Here is a 21985-nt window from a genome sequence, read left to right on the forward strand (position 1 = left end):
GCTATTGCTGAAAGGAAACCCGGCTTTCGTCTCTAACAGGCACCGCCACTTAGGAGGGGACACAATCCTAAGCGCAGAAAGGCCTCGGGGGTTGGGCTAAGCACCCCCCGGAAAAGTTTTCGCCCCCCAAAATTTCAAAATTTTCATTGTTTTCGATCAAATTTGCTGAATTTATTGCTTTTCTAAGGGCTTTATCTCCCTCCAAAAAGCTGGGCTGGCTTCGCTAATGGACACAATACCAGACATGAACCAAGGGGGCATGTTATGGCAAACAATTAGGGATTTTGTAAGTAGCACGGAATTCCTGACTTAGGGTGGAGCAAGAAGTTCACTACGAAACGTATGCTGAAGGTCTTGGATAAGCAAACGAGGACATAGCTATAAAGATATAGAAGGTCTTCCATGGGGAGGAGAAGGACGAGTTAACCTTCCTTATGCTAGGCCAGAATCAAGTCTCCATGATTAACTTCATAAGAGTATCACAAGGAGAAGGAGGCTAACGCCAAACGCCTGGATTCAAACCCATAAGTGAACATCAGAAAAAATTTCAACGATGGTTATCCCCTTACATATGCTGGCTCCATTTGTAAGGTATCCCGCCAGATTAAAGCTTCTCTACCAAGTGGTGTCGCTATGGGGCACGCCGTTCGGACTCGGCATAAAAAATGCAGGACGAATCATTGAGCTTAAAACTTTAATCGTTTAATCGGACTGCACTCATTGATATGAGAGAAGTATCCCCTGTTCCTTAATGGAATGTTTACCGGAAATTTAGTAGTATCACATGAAGACAAAACATGCTGAAGGGTGGTATTCGATCACGGCCACGGTGGGTCTGTAAAGGACCGCTTGCCACCGACGGATTTCAACCAGTCTGTTATGCAGACGATATTTTTTGGGGAAGGCATCCTAAGGAGCATAACTTGAGCTTAAATTGTAAATATTAAAAAAAATTATTAATAACAACAAACGTGGGACATACTACAGCCGGCTTTTAAGTTTATTAATCTAAAATAAAATTGTGTCGAAGTTTTAAGCAAAAACTAAGTTCGTAAGAAAATTATATGGTCCCCAAAAATAGGTTTTGTACAGCAATAAAAAAAGAGTAACAGGAAAATTTTTTCGTAAAAAAAAAACAATAGAAAAAAGATATCTGAGACAAGTTTTTAAAAATTTATGTAAAAGAGAAAGGATAAAAAAAAACTGAAAATGACTGACAATAATTATCATGGAGAAAAACAAAGGCACAGAGTAGTTCTGAAGCGAATAGCAAATCAAAACTGGCAATAACAAGAAATTACAAACGCACTCACCTGCTGCATTATAAATTGGAGCATGATCGAAATCAGCAAAATTCTCTGTATTGCCATTGTTGGCAAAGCTATTGCTGTTGTTGCCATTGGTGATGGCAGTGCCACCATTAGCCATGATTGTGTTGCCATTATTGGAGGCGTTGCCACTGTGGTGGTGTCCATTCATAAATTGTTGATGAGCTGCCTTCAATGGCTGTATTTTGGCATAACCATTATTTGACGTCGACGCTGAGCCCACCGAGGAAGCCGGGCTGCTACTGGCCACAGTGGCATTAAAGATATCGGCCGAACCGAAATCGGCGACAAAATCTGCCTCAGCACCGAAACCATTGGCACTGGCACAACTGCTGGTATCCGAGAGGGCTCCAGTTGAGGCAGAACCCACTGAGATATTCAAGCCATTGTGTAGGCCAAAGGCGTCTGTGGCAAAGCCATTGTGTTGCTGTTGCTGCTGGCCTGTACTGTGGTGATGTGGACGACTGATGGCTGTGGACGAGGATTTATGCAAACCATTTGCTGTGGTGCGCTGCGAAGTAGGCGGTGTTAACTGTATGTGGGTGTGGTGGTTTTGGTTATTGTTGCTGCTACGGTTGTTGTTGTTATTCGATGCTGATGATAATGCTGATGACGTTGTGGCGGACGAAGCTGATGCTGATGCGGCGATGGCTGTTGCTGTTGTTGACGATGATGAAGTCTTAAGATTTGTGGCATTTGTTAAGGACTTTAAGGGACTAGCAGGCTCTAAGTAATAACGTTTACGCTCGTATTTATCAATCATCAACTCTCGCTGGTCCTGATGCACAGCACGTTTTGGATCCCATAATCCCAGCCATGTTTTGGCGCATACATCGTTGCCATGCGCCTTAAGGAAATCAATTTCATCCTGTGTAAATGTAGCCATTGATATGGACTTAACACGATGTGGTGGTGTCAGGCCGCGTCTGAAATGAATAACCAAAAAGAAAAGCCAAGATGAAAATTGGCATTAGTAAGATTTGCCAAGGCGTTGTCGTCAAATAAGGCAGAAGTAGTAAATAAATTTGCTACTTCACCATTGCAGTATTTGTCAAACAAATTGAAAAAGTTAACAATGAGGGATTTAGGAAAAATAATGGAAAATATTTTCCTAGGCGGTAAAGTATTGCAGAGTTGATAATTGGAAATGTCAGATGGCTGGAAATCCAAGGGTGTTGTAATATTGAGCAAAAATTATTAGGTATGTCTAGGACGAAACTTGAATACCCACTATCAAGGATTGAATGTAAAATTTATATACAGTGATGGACAAAACTAAAGCACGAACTTCTGTCAGCTGAGTTCTCAAAGGACCCTGGTATTTTTATAGTTTAATTTAGGTAAGGAAAGGCAACAAAACAGGATAGGAATTTTATGCGGAAAATGAAATGGCCTATGAAAGGAACATAATGGCCATAAGTTATAAAGGGTAATTTTTTAACTTTTATATGTATACTCGGAAAAATCTGTTTTTATACCACCACCATAGGAATGGGGGTTATACTAATCGAGTCATTCTGTTTGTGAAACCTCGAAATATTGATCTGGGCCCCATAAGATACCTATATTCTTGATCGTCTTGAGATTCTAAGTCGATGTATCCATGTCCGTACGTCCGTCCTTGTGTCTGTGAAAATCACCATAACGAACGCCTACACGCCCTCAAAATGTTGCACAGATATTTCTTATCGTTGTAGCTCATTGCGGATTTCCAATGGTCCACATCGTTTCAGATATTGCTATAGCTCCCACATAAAGTGGTCTTTCGATTCACTTCTTAAGCCCATAGAAACTGCAACTGTTTTTCGATTGCGCTGACATTTTGCACGTTTTGACTTCCAACAATCATAGCAAGTATGGTTCAAATCGGTATGTAAACTCAGCTTAAAATTCCACGGCCAGCAAATTATTTTTTATACCCTCCACCATAGGATGGGGGGTATACTAATTTCGTCATTTTGTTTGTAACTACTCGAAATATTCGTCTGAGACCCCATGAAGTCGTCGCGACATTTTACGTCGATCTAGCCATGTCCGTCCGTCCGTCTGTCTGTCTGCCGAAAGCACGCTATCTTCCGAAGGAGTAAAGCTAGCCGCTTGAAATTTTGCACAAATACTGCTTATTAGTATAGGTCGGTTGGTATGGTAAATGGGCCATATCGGTCCATGTTTTGATATAACTGCGATATAAACCGATCTTGACTTCTTGAGCCTCTAGAGTGCGCAATTCTTATCCGATTGGAATGAAGTTTTGCACGACGTGTTTTGTTATGATATCCAATAACTGTGCCAAGTATGGTTCAAATCGGTTCATAATCTGATATAGCTGTCATATAAACCGATCTTGGGTCTTGACTTCTTCAGCCTCTAGGTGGCGCAATTCTTATCCGATTTGAATGAATTTTTGCACGAAGTATTTTGTTATGATATCCCACAACTGTGCCAAGTATGGTTCAAACCTTTTCATTACCTAATATAGCTGTCATATAAACAGATCAGGGGACTTGACTTCTTGAGCTTCTAGAGGGCGCAATTCCTATCCGATTTAGCTGAAATTTTGCATGACGTTTTTTATTCTTACTTTCAACAACTGTGTCAAATAAGGTTCAAATCGGTTCATAACCTGATATAGCTGCCATATAAACCGATCTGGCATCTTGACTTGTTGAGTCTCTAGAGGTCGCGATTATTATCTGATATTCCTGAAATTTTGTACGACGGATCCTCTCATGACCATCAACAAACGTGTTTATTATGGTCTGAATCGGTCTATAGCCCGATACAGCTACCATATAAATCGATCTCTCTATTTTACTTCTTGAGCCCCCAAAGGGCGCAATTCTTATTCGAATTGGCTGACATTTTACACAGGTCTCCAACATATAATTTAATTGTGGTCCAAACCGGACTATATCGTTATAATGTTATATCGTTCTAATGTCAGAGCAAATCTTTTTGATATCCTTTTTTGCCTAAGAAGAGATGCCGGGAAGAGAACTCGACAAATGCGATCCATGGTGGAGGGTATATAAGATTCGGCCCGGCCGAACTTAGCACGCTTTTACTTGTTACTTATATTTTTTGTTTTAATTTTTTATGTAGATTTTATTTTTACTGTTTTCATATCGTATAGATCCCTTAACTCAGATAGCTTGCCTTGTATTACAGTTTTTAGACCTTAAGGCTTTTTGTATTATATTGAAAAATAATAAAAAAAAAATAAATAAACTATACCATAGATGATTTTATTTTTCCCCAAATAATCACTTGAATCCTCCAACCAACACAGTCGGCTAACAAGGGAATTGAAACAAACATTGTATAGAAATAAGAAAACTAAAGTAATTACGTTTGTGTACACATTTCGTCACTCTGAAGTGTGGTCTTCTTTGGGATTTGTTATTTGGTCTGATTTGATTTAAGTGTTGCAACACGAACGCGTTGGCGGCTTTACTGCTTTTGTAACACGTTTCCCTTTTTACGCTTTCCGTACAGTGAGCAACGATTTCCTATGAAAAATGTCAAACAAAGCGGCTACAAATGACAATGCTGGCGCTGTTGTTGCCACCAACAAAATAGTAAGCCCTCGCAACAGTCGCCACCCGTCCCTTCATTTATTAGTTGCGTTTTTTTTTGTTTCATATTCTCAGCAACAAGAATTGTTTAACATTTCTCTAGCAATCCCCAACTTTTGTTTTTCGTTGAACAGCACCAAGCGGCTGGAAAAAATGTTTAAAGCGTTCTTTTTTTTTTGGTAACAATAAACCCACTATAAAGCCCTTGAATAGATACATTACTATGACATGTTTTTTCGTTATATTTGCAATGTCTCTTTTACGACATATATTTTTTTGCTTCTAACCACAACCTGAGGTATTTTTTCATGTTTCAGCAGAAAAGGGGAGAGGTTCGAGCACTTTTGACGCCTTTCCTCTTGGGTGTTTGAGAAAACACCATCTTTATTTAAAGTGAAAATAAGTGGTTTGAGTAAGAAATTGTGTGCTTGTATTCTATATATTCGAAAGAAAAAATGAGGGAGGTATGATAAATTTGGGGAATAAAGTTGTAGGGAAACTTTAATGGTATTATCCTTAACAAATTGGATTAAGGGGTTATTGTTTACTATAGAAGGTTTCTGCTTATTACTTTGGACGCCATAAACCATTGTTTTTCGAAAAGTTAACTTCATTTACGAAAAACATTGAAATTTTGTTAACGATAAAATTGCACGAACTTGTGATGACTACAAAGTATGGATATTTATTCATAGGGAAAAATTTTGTCAAATAATCTGTAAAAGTGCAAATTTTCCCATAAACATTCCATTAACCTATTTTCGACAGGTGTTGCGTTTTCGCATTAGTGACTATATTGGTATTAGAGAAGTACAAGGCAAAAATTACCGTCTTACAGGAAGTGCGATGGACTGGGAATGCCGTCACCAAACGGTGACGAAGTATACTATAGCCCCCATAACACGAGGCATGAATTTGTGGTTAGTCGGAGACTGAAACACCTTGTCTGCAGCTTTACTCCGGTGGATGAAAGGCTAGCCACAAGCCGCATAAAAGCCAAATTCTTCAACATCAGCCTTATTTATACCCATGCCCCGGGGGAAGACAAGGACGAGCAGATCAAGGATATTTTCTACGAGCGCCTAGAGAGAGATTATGACCAAGGCTCCGCCCATGATATTTAAATTGTTTTGGGAGATTTAAATGCGAAGATAGGAAAGGAAGGCATTTTTGGTCCAACATTCGGAAAGTTTAGCCTCCAAGAGATAATGTCCAGTAATGGGATGAGGCTGATAGATTTCGCCGTGGTAAAAAACATGGTAGCACCAGATTTCAACATAAAAACTTTTCACAAAGACACATGGCTGTCACCCGATCAAAACACGAGGAACCAAATTGATCACGTTGTGATAGATGGAATGCATTCATCCAGCGTTTAAGATGTACGATCCATCCTTGGAGCGAATACAAATTCGGAGCATTACCTTGTTCCAGCAAAGGTTCGCACCCGTTTTAACATGGCGAGGAAAGTGCGATCTGACACTGCACGGAAGCTGAACATTGAAAAGCTTTAAACACAACAGATGGCAAGGGCATACACCACTCGACTGACTCAACTGCTTGGTGAAAGCACTCACACAACGTCACGGAAAATGCCGCGAAATCCGTAATTGGGTACCGGAAGCCTCCCCCAAAAAACCCATGGTACGAACAAAAGTGTCGAGATGCGACTGAAGCCAAGAATGCGGCATACAGAGCAACCCTGTAATCAGTAGCAATGCGCCAGATGAAGGAGAGGTATCGCGAAAAGAAGAGAGGAGAAACGTCTACTTCGTAGAAACAAAAAAGAAAGGCGTGAATTGAGATGTACAGGAGTCAGAATAGAGTCCGGAAATTCTACCAAAGAATTAAACATCAAACCAATGGCTTTGGTGCAGGCACATCCTCCTGCAGAGACAAAGAAAGAAATCTTTTAACTTACATAGATAGCATGCGAAGGATGTGGAAAGAACATTTTACCCAACTGCTAGTGTCCGACGTTGGCGACGAAGAGGATACCGCAGAACCAAACAATGATGATGCTATAGAATGTTTACCTCCTAGTCAGAATGAGGTCCAAGTAGCAGTTACCCGACTGAAGAACAATAAGGCAGCAGGAATCGACGGGTTACCCGCTGAATTATTTAAGACCGGACTGCTAGTGTCCGACGTTGGCGGCGAAGAGGATACCGCAGAACCAATCAATGACGATGGTATAGAATGTTTACCTCCTAGTCAGAATGAGGTCCAAGTAGCAGTGACCCGACTAAAGAACAACAAGGCAGCAGGAGCCGACGGGTTACCCGCTGAAGCAGTGACCCGACTGAAGAACAACAAGGCAGCAGGAACCGACGGTTTACCCGCCGAACTATTTAAGACCGGAGGCGACACGCTGATAAGGCGTATGCGTCAGCTTATCTGCGCAATCAGGCTAGAAGAACGCATACCCGATGATTGGAACCTCAGCATACTATGTCCCGTACACAAGAAAGGAGACAATACGGAATGTGCCAACTACAGAGGAATAAGTCTCCTCCCCATCGCATACAAGATACTCTCGAAAGATACACACAGTACGAAAGATCAAATACTAAAGTCAATGAGATAATTATGCCCTATCAATGCGGCTTTAGACCTGGTAAATCTCTACCTGGACCAGATATTCACACTGATCTGATAAAGAAAATGGAGACAATTAGAAACCAAAACTTTGAGATAGTCAGCAACTTTATCTACTGCCGTAACCGAAACGAATGACACCAGTTTTGAGATAAAGCGAAGAGTAATACTGGCAAACAGTTGCTACTTTGGACTAAGTAAGCAGTTTAGAAACAAGGCCACCTCTCGATAGACGAAGATTGCACTATACAAGACACTGATACTACCCGTCTTGTTATATGGTTCTGAGGCATCGGTACTTATGAAAACAAAGGAGGCAGTGCTTGGGGTATTTGAGAGAAAGATTCTTCGTAATATATATACGCTCCAGCAATGAAGTCTTTTGAAGGCAAACAGGGTGGTATACGCAAACCGGGAAGACCAAAAGCCCGGTAGTAGGATCAAGTGGTGGGAAACACCTCGAAACTTGGTTTCAGAGATTTTAGAATGAGCTCAGAAGATCGAGGCGCTTGGAACGCTATTCTACGTTTGGCTAGTGGAACAAATGCCAATTGCCAATTAAAGTGAAGTTAGAAATCTTACAAATGTCTCAAGTTTTGGGAGGGGATAACCACCGCTGAAAATTTTTATACCCACCACCGAAAGTTGGGTGTATATACGTTTTGTAATTCCGTTTGCAACACACCGAAATATCCATTTCCGGTCCTAAAAAGTATATATTCTCGGTCATGGTAAAAATCTAAGACGATCTAACCATGTCCGTCTGTCTGTCTATTGAAATCAGGCTAGTCCTTGAAAAAAACGAGATATTTGGCTAAAACTTTGCACAGTTAAGTTCGAAGATGGGCTATATCGGACTATATCTTGACATAGCCCCCTTATATACCGATCCGAAGATTTAAGGTTTGAAGCCCATTAAAAACCACATTTATTATCCGATTTCTCTGAAATTTGGGACAGGGAGTTTATTAGGCCTCTTGACAACCTTTTTCAATGCGACCCAGATCGGCCTAGATTTGGATATAGCTGCCATATAGACCGATCTTTTGATTTAAGATCTTGGGGCCATACTAAGCGTATTTATTGTCCGATTTCATTGAAATTTGGTATAGTGAGTTGTGTTAGGACCCTTGATATCCCTTTTCAATACGGCCCAGATCGGTCAAGCTTTGGATATAGCTGCCATACACATAAGTTTAGGGGATAATAAAAGCACGTTTGTAACTCTATTTCGCTGAAATTTAACAGAGAGACCTTTTAAGCTCTTCAACATGCGCGCCCTGTATAGTTTAAATCGGTCTATATTTGGATATATCTGCCATATACATATGCCGATATGCCGATTTAAGTTCTTAGGCCCATAAAAGAAGCATTTTCATACCCTACGCCACCACTGTGGTACTGGGTATTATAAGTTTTTGCATTTGTTTGCTACGCTAAGAAGGAGAAGGGCTAGACCCATTGATACCGATCGACTCAGAATCGCTTTCTGATTCAATTTAGCCATGTCCGTCTGCGAGTTCATGTATTCTTGTAATCAAAGTATAGGTCGTATTTGTTTTCTAATCGTCACGAAATTTTGCACGTGTCATTTCTCTAGCTCAAGGACGAACACTATTGATTTTGGTTAAAAATTAGTTCTGATTTAGATACAGCTCTCATATATACGTATCGCCCGATTTGTACTTTAGTGGCTGTAGTAACTAAAATTTTCAACCAATCAAAAAAAAATTTGGCATGCATTGTTTTGTTACTGATCTTAGCCTATCTGCATGATTTCATCAAAATCGGTTCAGATTTGGATATAGCTCCTATATATAAGTATTGCCCGATTTGCATATAAATGACCGTAGTAACTATAATTTTCAACCGATGTGCACAAAATTTGGCTCGGATTGTTTTCTTACTGGTTGTAACATATCTGCAAGATTTCATCAAAATCGGTTCAGATTTAGATATAGCTCCCATATATATGTATCGCCCGATTTTCACTTATGTGACCGTAGTAACAACAATTTTCAAACGATCTGTTCGAAAAAAGTCGGTTTAGATTTTGATATAGCTCTCATATACATGTATCTATTGCCCGAATTTATAATTTTAGAGTAGGTGTAGTGTATTCTATAGTCGGCTTCGCTCGATTTTTTCCTTTCCTTACTGGTATAACCAATGAATTTGGCATATTGAGTTGTGTTAGACCCTTACACAGCCTTTCTGAATATTGTGCAGATCGGACTTTATTTAGATATAGCTATAAATGATGCATTTTTCACCGTATTATGACGAAAGTTGATTATTATATATATCCGTGGTGGTGGGAATCCAAAGTTTGGCCGAATTTAAAGCCTTTTTACTTGTTTTTGATGTTTTCGCCAGGATTTGAAACCAGGCGTTCAGCGTCATAGGCGGACATGCTAACCTCTGCGCTACGGCGACCTCAAACGGCTGCGATGGTTAAACAATTGGTGCGCTGCAGAAATTCCTGTGGCTTTTAGCCTGATGCCGTTGGTGTGAGGTTTCTTTTTTGTGGTATTGTAAATACGCAATTTTTTTCACCTAAGGTGAAATTTTATTACATTGGCCGATTTGGATAAAACATGGCACTGTAGAGTTTTGGGTGAAATTTTAATCAAATCAGGTAAAAACTTAGGTTTCTAGGGGTTCAAGTAGTCAAAACCAGCTATCGATTTATATGGGGGCTGTATCTGTCTATAGACCCACTAGGATGTGACGAATGAAAATTGAGGCTATTAGGGGCTCAAGTAGTCAAATCCGGGGATCGGTTTACATGGGGGCTACATCAGTTTATAGACCGATTCAGATCGTAATTGGCATGGATGTTGGAAGTCATAACATAAGTTTTTGTTCCAAATTTCAGCCAAATCGGATGAAAATTGAGGATTCTAGGAGCTCAAGAAGTCAAATCCGGGAATCGGTTTATATGGGGGCTATATCTATCTACAGACCGACTAGGATCATACTTGACACAGTCATAACACAAGTCTGTGTTCCAAATTTCAGCCAAATCGAATGAAAATCGAGCCTTCTAGGGGCTCAAGTAGTCAAATCCGGGGATCGGTTTATATGGGGGCTATGTAAGTTTATAGACCGATTCGGATCGTACTTGGCACAAATGTTAGAAGTCATAATACAAGTCTTTGTTTTACGTTTCAGCTAAATCGGATTTAAATTTAAATTAAGGCTTCTAGGGCCTCAAGAAGTGAAATCGGGGGATCGGTTTATATGGGGGTTACATCCAAATCTGAACCTATATGACCCATTTGCAATCCCCAACGACCGACGTCAATAAGAAATGTCTGTGCAAGATTTCAAGCGGGAGCTTTATGCATTCGAACGCTATCGTGATTTCCTCTGTTTTTCATAAGTCCATCGTAAATGCCAGCCAAGTGGTGACGTCTACATATTGTCTTTGTTTTGCTTAATGCCGTGTCAAAAAGTTAACGTCACAAAAAATTAAAGTAGATCTCAGTTTCGTTTAGCACATTCTCCACTTAAATACATTTACCTACTCTTCTTAAAAAACACTGACGTCAAAGTGAAAAACAAACTGCTTTGTTTAATTAAAATGTGTCTTGTAAACACGTGAAACGGACGAGGGCGTAAGAAGTCTTTGCATGTAAACTTCCCATTATGTCCATGGCAATAGATTTTAATTTCGTGTAAACAAAATGTTTTTGGGTGCAATTCAAACTAAGTGTCAGTTACGATTTAGCGACAAACTATCTTAGATATTTGATCCTAATTGACAGACATTAAAAAAAAGTGTGTGGAAAGAATGACAAATATTTGTTTGTGTCATTTCCTAATTAAATAGAATGGAATGATGAAGCATAATAAACAGGAGCTTCTAATTAAAAACAAAAAATAAAATAATACTCAATTGTTTCAAAGAAAAAACATTTGCTATATCGTTTTAATCTTTACATTCCACTGCTCAAAAACTGGATAAAAATTTTACCCACATTCCTTGACGAAAATACCCAAAATCCCCATACTGGGGAAAAATGTGTAAAATTGGCATTTTTTGTAAAATAGCCTTAAAGACCTCAATGTTTGAACCGATTCGGACCATAATCCAATTGAATGTTGGAGACCATAGTAGAAGTCATTGTGCAAAAAGTCAGCGAATTCGAATAAAAATTGCGGGATCGGTTAATGTGGGAATTGTATCAGAATATAGACCGATTCAGACAAGTATGTTGAAGGTCATGAGAGAAGCCGTTGTTCCAAATTTCAGCCAAATCGAATAATTTTCTTCTCCCTTTAGAGGCTCAAGAAGTAAAGATCCCAGATCGACTTATGAACCATATTTGATTCTTATATTGGAAGGATTTAATCTTAAATCGGCAGATTGGTCTACATGGCACCTATATCTGAATATAGACAGATCTGAAACATATTAATGTGCAATGACGGAAGGCTTGAAATAACTCTTTGTTTCAAGTTTCAGAGAAATCGGTTTATAAATGCAGCTTTTATGGGCTCAACACCCTTAATCGGCAGATCGCTCTATATGGCAGCTATATCTGAACCATATTTGATTCGGCTATCAGGAGGCTTTAATCAACCCACTGTTTCAAATTTCAGCGAAATCGTATAATAATTGCGGCTTTTATGGGCTTAAGACCCTAAATCAGCAGATCGGTCTATATGAATAACTAAATATGGTCCAATCTGAACTATATTTGTGTCGGATGTCAGGAGGCTTAAAAAAAACTCATTGTTTTCAATTGCATCGAAATCGAATAATAAATGCGCCTGTTATAGGCTTAAGACCCTAAACCGGCATATCGGATTTTATGGCAGCTATATGTAAACATTGTCCGATCTGAACCATATTTGAATCGAATGTCGGGAGGCTTGCGCCTGTTACAGGCTAAAGACCCTAAACTGGGATATCGGTCTATATGACAGCTATATGTAAATATGGTCAAATATGGGTCATATTCAGTCTGAATATCGGGGCCCCTAGTACAATTTCCTGTTTCAAATTTCAGCGAAATCGGACAAAAATGCGGCTTATAGAGACTAAAGACACTTAAACATCAGATCGGTCTATATGACAGCTATATCTATATAGACCCTCAATCGGCAGATCGCTATGTATGGTAGCTATATCTGAATATAGACCGATCTGAACCATATTTGAGTCGGATCTTGGGAGGCTTTAATTAACTCACTGTTTCAAATTTCAGCGTAATCGGATAATAAATGCGCCTGTTACGGGCTTAAGACCCTAAACCGGGATAACGGTCTATATGGCAGCTATATGTAAATATGGTCCGATATAGGCCATATTCGGTTTGAATATCGGGGCCCCCAGTACAATTTCCTGTTTCAAATTTTCAGCTAAATCAGACAAAAATCCGGCTTAATACCCTAAACTACCAGATCGGTCTATATGGCAGCTATATCTATATAAATCCGATTTGACCCATTCAAGAACTTAAACTGACACACGAATGAACAGACGGACAGACATACGGACATCGTTAAATCGTCTTCGAATTTTACGACGATCAGAAATATATATACTTTGTAGGGTCGGAAATGGATATTTCAATGTGTTGCAAACGGCCACCGCAGCGAGGAGGTTAGAGTGACCGCCTATGACGCTAAACACCTGGGTTCGAATCCTGGCAGGGATACAGAAAAATTATTCAGCGGTGGTTATTCCCTCCTAATGCTGGCGACATTTGTCAGATAATTTGCCATGTAAAAACTTCTACCCAAAGAGGTGTCGCTCTGCGGCACGCCGTTCGGACTCGGCTATAAAAAGGGGGTCCCTTATCATTGAACCTAAAATTAAATCGGACAGCACTCATTGATTTGTGAGAAGTTAGTCCTAATGTAATGTTCATGGGAAATTTTGCATTGCAAACGGAATGACAAAATGAATATGGTGGTGGGTATAGAAATGCCAAAAATGTACTATTTTCACATTTTTTGTTTTGTAATTTGTACAACTTTTGACTGAAGAATCGGAGCTTAGTAAATATGCGGCAAAAGTATAGTACATTTTATCAAATTTCCAAATTGGTCAACAAAAATTTAAATCGGCTCAGAAATGCCTTCATAAGCAACGAAATAAGGGACAAGCCTCTGCGAAAATTAAAAAAAAAAATTCTCGAATTTCTTGGACACTTTAAAAGATATTCCTCACATTTAAGCATGTTTAAGTGTTTTTGAACACTTTCCAGCAAATAAAAAATTAAAATCCGACCATAAATGCGTTTTTGCCAGCCCGAACAAAATTTTGTAGGGCCGAGGTGACCAACTTTGATTGCCCATAAATGGGCGCTTGGGCGCTCTAGGGCACTGAAATTTAGCACATAAGCAGGTTAACACCTCGGCTATAACCATGTCAGATGTCTTTATCTATGTAAGATGTCTTTGTCATGAAGATATCTTTATCCGTTCTAACATGGCAGACTTATTTCCACTTATTTCTTCGCCCATCCCACTGTGCAACTTTGGAAAAGCTCAGAGCCCACACAGTACGGAAAATATGGACTCTATAGGATGAAATGTGTGGCCGAGTCATCGAAAATTGGGTCCAAGGTATTGACAGATACAAACATGTTCGCGGTGGTCATATGAACCAAGTCGTGTTCCATTCATAAGCAAATATTAAACTTAACAACCTTTGCTTATCTAAGCCATATAAGCCAGAAATGGTTTATATACTACCCAGTTATTACATCAAGTACTCTCTTTATTCCAGGATTTGTAGCAGCAATTTGAAACATATTCATATTTTTTTTTTTACAAACTGCAGTGTGAAATCATATTTTATTATTAAACAACTTTTTGAAACTTTCGCAATATCCAGCTTGTGGCAGCAATTAAATTACTTTTGGGTAAAACCGCAATTTCATAATACTCCATAGAACAACATAACGAGCAATTGTCTGCACTCAAGCTATGACGACACTAAAAGAAGGTCTCCACCCCATTTGCCGGCATAAATAAAGTGCATTGTCTCTAGCTTCTAAACGAACACCAACTACTAGCTCAACTATACACATCTTGCATTTCTAAACCAACTGAAGTTGGGTTACATGCTTTGTTGTATGGTTAGTTAGTTGGTTGGTTGGTGGCTTGAAGGTTTGTAGCCTTCATTTAAGATGACATTGAATTTGTAGAGAGATGTAACTACTCGAGTTGTTACTTTGGTGACAACGTAATGGAACATATATATGCATGCATGTATATTCAAGTCTTCGACAAATGACAATGTTCGGTTGGCTGCTATAAATGGAGCCCTCGCTCATGCCTTGCCCACCCTGTAGGCATTAAACTTGTGCATGTGTTTACTATGCTCTTAGAAATGTCATAACTCAAAAATTTTCAATGCCGCCACTATCACAGCACACTGAGATTTTTGAGCACTGTGAGATTTTTTCTCAAGCTGTATTGTTGTCGATATACTCGTATACATATTGTATACTATGTGACATCAACATTGAGCTGACAATAGGAAAATTATAAAAAGAAGACCTCAACAAGTAAAACGAAAAATCGCACAAAGATGTCCATTACGCCATAATGTATACATATGTATATACCATTTGTTGCTTAAGACAGCATACTTTTGCAACAAAGAACATAAATGTTGATCTGAGTTAAGTCTATCATCTTTTTGAATGTTTTCTCCTTAAGAGTCTAAACCCAATCAAAGAGTCAGCGTCAAGTTGTTTCATAAGCATTTCATAAGGGACTCCCATGCCGCTGGTCTCAGACAGCGAGTTTTCGCTTTCCATAGGCACCGTACACAGAAAAAAATAAAAATCGGTTTTTATCACGAAATTTATTGATCCAATTAATTTTTTAATAGAAACTGCTTCAATAACAAAAATGATAATATCAATAATTGATCCAGTTTTTTAGATAGATAGAAAGATTATCTTTATTAATCAATATTAAACTATGAAATTATAATATTCTTGAGTTTTTTTATATTGAGTTGTATAAAGATAGATTAGACAATGTTTTTGTATCAAACGTCTGTCTCATTAATGCTAAGTTTTATTCTTGTATCAAATAATGCCTGTAATTTAAAGCACACTTTATATTTTTAATCAAATTTTTCCAATAATCCTCTCGTTGGCCGTTCAATATATTGATCATTTCATGTTCATCTAGTATTATATTTTTTTTTTCTCAAGTACAGTAAACGAATTTTCTCAAAGTACTGTAAACGAATCGCTTTTCGCACTGGACATAGGTTAGGTAAGAGTGGCAGTCCTTTACAGACTCACTTAGACAATTTTAAGTCCATTGTGATACCACAGTAGCGACAGACCAAGGCTTCTGGCGGGAATCGAACCAACGACCCCTACACTGGTAATCCAAGCACGCTACCAACTCGGGTGTCGGGGTGCCCACTGGACATACTCCTACAAAATGTTGGATATTTTCGATAGCCTGTATGTTGCAGAGGTTACATAATTTATTATTATCTTCCACTCCGTATAAATTGTCATTTAAGTTAAGCTTCCGCCCCGCGTCTTTAGAATCCCTATGAAGTTATCTAAAGTATTCTCATCTGTTATGTATGATAGCCTTTTATTATAGTCAAGATGTTTGTAAAACCGTTCTGTTGAGTTTTTATTTAGGATATTACCATGAATGTTTTTCAGTTTTAAAGACGTTAGCAAGTCAATACTGAAAGTTTGCCATTGGTCGAAAATATTCGGCGATTCCGGCCAATTGATGTTTAGATCTCTTGCTATATTTCTAAAATTTTACACTCAAAACGAATTTCTTTCAATTAGTGCTCACGCTAGCTTCTTTGACAACCGATTATCATGATAGTGTAGCAAAACATTATTAATATATTTCAAATGTAGATCCATCGTATATATATGACTTTCTTCAGCATTAGTTTTCAACATCAGTACATAATTGGGCGTATTTTTCGGCAACCGCTATATATTTTTTCGTAAAGAAACGTTGAAGTTTGTCTACTTCATCAAAATGTCTGAAACCCCATATTTTGAGATGCGTAGCTCTCTCTTTTTATAGCCGAGTCCGAGGGGAAAACCACCGCTGAAAATTTTTTCTGATGGTTTCGCCAGGATTCGAACCCAGGCGTTCAGCGTCATAGGCGGACATGCTAACCTCTGCGCTACGGTGGCCTCCACTTTTCTAGTGAGCTTAATCGTCCACTTCTTCTCAATATTAACATCTGAGATTTTGACGTATTGAGTGAAAGGTTCCTTCTGTTGAAATACATTTCTAAGTTGGCAAGCATTCGTTGCATTGTTTCTAAAGGGTGATTTTTTTGAGGTTAGGATTTTCATGCATTAGTATTTGACAGATCACGTGGGATTTCAGACATGGTGTCAAAGAGAAAGATGCTCAGTATGCTTTGACATTTCATCATGAATAGACTTACTAACGAGCAACGCTTGCAAATCATTGAATTTTATTACCAAAATCAGTGTTCGGTTCGAAATGTGTTCATTCACCGTAACGTTGCGTCCAACAGCATCTTTGAAAAAATACGGTCCAATGATTCCACCAGCGTACAAACCACACCAAACAGTGCATTTTTCGGGATGCATGGGCAGTTCTTGAACGGATTCTGGTTGCTCTTCACTCCAAATGCGGCAATTTTGCTTATTTACGTAGCCATTCAACCAGAAATGAGCCTCATCGCTGAACAAAATTTGTCAAAATTTGAACACATTTCGAACCGAACACTGATTTTGGTAATAAAATTCAATGATTTGCAAGCGTTGCTCGTTAGTAAGTCTATTCATGATGAAATGTCAAAGCATACTGAGCATCTTTCTCTTTGACACCATGTCTGAAATCCCACGTGATCTGTCAAATACTAATGCATGAAAATCCTAACCTCAAAAAAATCACCCTTTATATCATCAGAGATAATAACAATATCATCTGCGTATTGTAAAATTCTCAGATTGAGACTATTGCACTGCAGTCCTCCCTCCAGGCTATCATGCAAATCGTTGATGTATAGCAAACATCACAGTTTCACGTCAGCCGGACATTGCTCTCAACTCAACTATTGGTATTGGTTTATCTAAATGTTGGCTAACTCTAAAGGAAGGTCCATATTGAATAGGGTTAACAACTTGTATGGGATTTAATAGGTGCATAAAGTAGTCTTTAAATTCATCTGCCGTTACGTTAGTGCCAATTTGAAATTTTTGATTTCTGACTTCCTTTGTACAAAGCCACCATTTTTTCTTTACAGTGTGAATCTTTTCAATCATATTATTAAGAAAGTTTTCTTGGTTATTTTTACAAATAATCTTATAATGTTTTTGCGCCTCAAAATATTTGTTTTTGCCTTCAGTCTCAACAGTTTTTCCGTATGTTTTTAACAGGCTAAAGCATTTTTCTCTTGCTTTGTTGCATTTTGAATCATACCACTGTTGTTTCAGCACATAATTCTTCATAGGAACTTTAACTCTCGCTATTGACGACTTTATCTTCCGTAAGATCGCTTACCTTTAAACTTTCCATGTTTTCAATTTTATTTGTCTCAATGGACAATTAATTATGATATTCCCCTTTCCGGTTATCCATCCATCGAATTTTTGGTAAAAGATTCATGGTTTTTGTTTCGGGGGTAACCCCTTTGACTTTTAGATTTATTATTATGGGTATATGATCCAACTAAAACTTGTTATCAATCTTAAAGTTCCACATTATGTAAAAGCTCATGACATACACCGCATATATCTATAGCCAATTGTACTTATAAAAGTAAAGTTTCCAGATTCATCTCCGTTAGTTCTTCCGTTTAGAATTAATATGTTATTATCAGTCATGAATTCTATTACTTGCCTTCCAATTAAAAAAAATTATTGAAAATTATCGAAATTTTCAAAATTTTCAATTAAATTTTTAATCGATCCAATTAAAAATATGATAAATTGTTTTTGCAACTTTTTTTGAACTCCGGTTAGAACCGACTGCTATGGGATTGCTATAAATTTGCGGAAATGTGGGACGTATGGACCAGTATGGACCTTCCAGTTATAATCTAGGGGATGATATGTAATATGGTGCTAAAGTAAAATCAATTAAAGGCTACAGTGCAGGTATTATAATAGAAGACAATCACATGGCAGCTAGTTGTGCGTACCGAATTGACCTGAAGGTGTCCTTCATCGGCAAGGTATGCTGTGTACATCAAGTGTACAACACACTGCTACAACAACAATAACAACATAAAAGAAAGGGTATGAGGTCTAAGGCCAATTTGTAATTTAAACATTTTTCGATTCAATTAAAAAAAGTGATTGATTCAATTAAATTTTAAATGAAAATTTAAAAAAAAAATCAATCACGATGGTGATTGAAATTTTTTTCAGATTCAATTAAACATTTAATTGAATCAATTAACTTTTTAATTGAATATTGCAAAAATTTCAATCACGACTGTAATTGAAAAACAAATCATATTTAAATAAAAACATGATTGAGTTAATTAATTTTTTAATTGAAAACAATTTTATTTTCAATTAAATTTTTAATTGATATTTTTTAGGCGAATTTTTTTTCTGTGTATGCAAACAAATTGGCGCTCACTCTTAACTTAACTTTTTGATTGGGTTTAGGCACCAAAGCTTCTGCGCGAGAGTGGCTTTGAAATTAAGGAATAGTTCTTCAGAAAATGGCCGAGCAGCTACAACCGTTGTTAAGACATTACATAATATTTAAGCCAATCCCTCACTTCTTTATTACAGGAAACTATTAAATGGTCTCTAAGTACTAAAATAAGTTTAAGTTTCAGTATTAAGTTTGGTTTTGGAAATGATCCATAGCTACAATGCTTTTATCCCTGCAAAAAGTTTCGTCACCTACAGCTATAACGTCACTCCTTTCATATTACGAGCAATTACGAGTATACGTCTAGAATCATTTCCCATGCATATTTCAAATGCCATGACTTTTAGCATGCCAAAGAAAAAGCCGTACAAACGTGTAAGTAAAAAATTTACAAACTTTTACAAATGCGCCAAAATATTTCAAGTCTTCCAAGTCATATAAACTTGTCAACATGTCATAGGGAGAAAATAAGCCAGCCAGCTATGTTGGCGAAGGAGAGTAAAGCGAACAAAAATTGGCAGGTGATAACGGTAGCAATACTTTAGGCTTTCTTCTTTGGCCCATATCCAAAAGAATACAAAAAAAAAAAACATTTGCAATGTCAAAAACAAAGTACAAAAAAAAAAAAACACGCCAAACCAAATTGATGCCAAATGCCCTTTGCATAGAAAAAAAACATCCAAAATAAAATAAAATTGCATGTATCCATGTCTGTTGGTAAGGCCATACAATGGGCTGTTCAAAATAATTTTCCAGTAATTTAAAAACAATTAATGCAAGTGTGAGAGAACATGCCAAGAGGCTAGAGATGCCAACGCAAGCAAGTGCTTGGAGGATTAGGGGTTTAATGCCTACAAAACAATTTTTGTAATAAATGATAAATTACTGATATTAATGAGGAAAGGAAATGGAGGCAATCGTAGCGCAGAGGTTAGCATGTCCGCCCATGATGCTGAACGCCTGGGTTCGAATCCTGGCGAGCCCATCAGAAAAATTTCATGGTGGTTATCCCCTCCAATGCTGGCGACATTTGTGAGGCACTTTGCCATGTAAAAACTTCTCCCCAAAGAGGTGTCGCTCTGCGGCACGCCGTTCGGACTCGGCTACAAACTTGAATCGGACTGCACTCGTTGATATGTGAGAAGTTTGCTCTGTTCCTTAGCGGAATGTTCATGGGCAAAATTTGAAAATTTTTGAAAGTAGACGAATGAAACTTGCTAAAAAACCATTTCCCGTCATATAAGGTCATGTTTTGGGAGAAACATATAGAGACTGTAGAGTGATTACAACAGAACGACATACAGACGGACGTACATATGGGCATAGTGAAATCATCTTAAAATTTTACGACGATCACGTATTGTAGGGTCGACAACAGATAATTCGATGTGTTGCAAACGGAATGACTAAATGAGTATACCCTTTATTTGAATAATTTAATGCACTAACATTATTCCGAAAAAGGAGGTTAATTGATGAGCAAGAAAATTCAACTGAAATAACAGTCGCAAAGCTAATTTTTTCTGTAATCGAAGTCGCTTTTTTAATAATCAGAAAAAGTCGACTTTTTGATTATCAGAAAAAGTCGAAAAGTCGACTTTTCAATTTCACTTTAGATCTCTAATCTGGCAACTGTAGAGGAACAAGTTTACTACGAAAGACATACAAGATAGCGTATTGTGTTAAAATCCAAGCCAATTTTTCTGTAAAAAAGTCGACTTTTTGATAATCGAAAAGTCGTTTTTTTTAATGGTCGAAAAAGTCGACTTTTTGATAATCGAAAAAAGTCGACTTTTTTATAATCGAAAAAAACGACTTTTTGATAATCCGAAATAAGGGGGTAATTTGATGAGCAGGAAAATTCAATTGCAAAAAAAGTCGCAAAGCCATATTTTCTGTAAAAAGTCGACTTTTTGATAATCGAGAAGTCGCTTTTTTAGTAATCGCGTATTTTTGATTATCAGAAAAAGTCGAAAAATCGACTTTTCAATTTCACTTTAGATCTCTAATTTGTCAACTGCAGAGGAATATGTTTACTTCCCATTCAATACTGTGTGAAAGTTTAAAATCTAAAGCTAATGACAAAATTGGGGCTCATCAGTTCGACTTCAGACTTTGTAAACCAGATATGTACAATGCACTTAATTCTGTAAAGGAGTAGGGCAGCGCGACATATTGGGCACCGCTTTCAACAGCCCCATATGTTCAAAGGAATTTGAAACCAAGTCTGGTATTTTGGTATTCCTACAAAATTGATACGGCTGCAGGATGAAGTTGGCTGAAGAATAGAATTGTTCTATCCGAACCATTCGAAACCAAAAGAGGTTTGAGGCAGGAAGAAAGCTTATCGTATGATCTCTTCAATGTCCTGCTGGAGAGGGTTATACGAGATGCAGATGTGTGTAGGTATGGTACAGTACTCACAAGGGACAACATGCCGCCCGGCATCGATATTTTAGGTCGGACCTCAGATCTAATAAATGCAGCCTATACAAAAATTGAAGGAAAGCCAGTTAAAATGAGCCATGCAGCTCATGAATATAAGACAAAGTGTATGGTACAAACACTTCAAACGTCCTGTACACCCGAACAAACAAAGCAAATTGGAAACTATAACTTTGAGAAAGTCAGCAATTGCATCGATCATGGCGGTGAATGAACGAATCGAATGACACCACTTTGTTATAAAACAAAGAATTATATTAGCGAACAGATGATACTTTAGATTAGGCGTGCAGTTCAAGGACAAAACCACCTTTCGACAGACGAAAATGACGAGGTAGTTTTTGGGCCAGTGTGCATTGATGAAGTTTATATTTATTGAGTCTTTTTTTTAAACATTGAAGTAAAATTAGAAACGTAATAAAGAAA

At 37.9% G+C, this 21985-nt stretch overlaps 1 protein-coding gene across 1 annotated transcript in view; it reads right to left on the reverse strand.

Annotated features, from left to right (window-relative positions):
* LOC106083707 (arf-GAP domain and FG repeat-containing protein 1) overlaps positions 1-21985 on the reverse strand; it is a 274523-nt gene that overhangs the window by 22356 nt on the left and 230182 nt on the right. The window contains exon 2 of the mRNA XM_059365425.1: positions 1314-2254. Within this exon, the coding sequence (XP_059221408.1) occupies positions 1314-2254 (941 nt within the window). The remainder of the gene's footprint in view (positions 1-1313; positions 2255-21985) is intronic.

Source organism: Stomoxys calcitrans, chromosome 3, assembly GCF_963082655.1.
Source record: "Stomoxys calcitrans chromosome 3, idStoCalc2.1, whole genome shotgun sequence".
Classification (NCBI taxonomy): Eukaryota; Metazoa; Arthropoda; class Insecta; order Diptera; family Muscidae; genus Stomoxys; species Stomoxys calcitrans.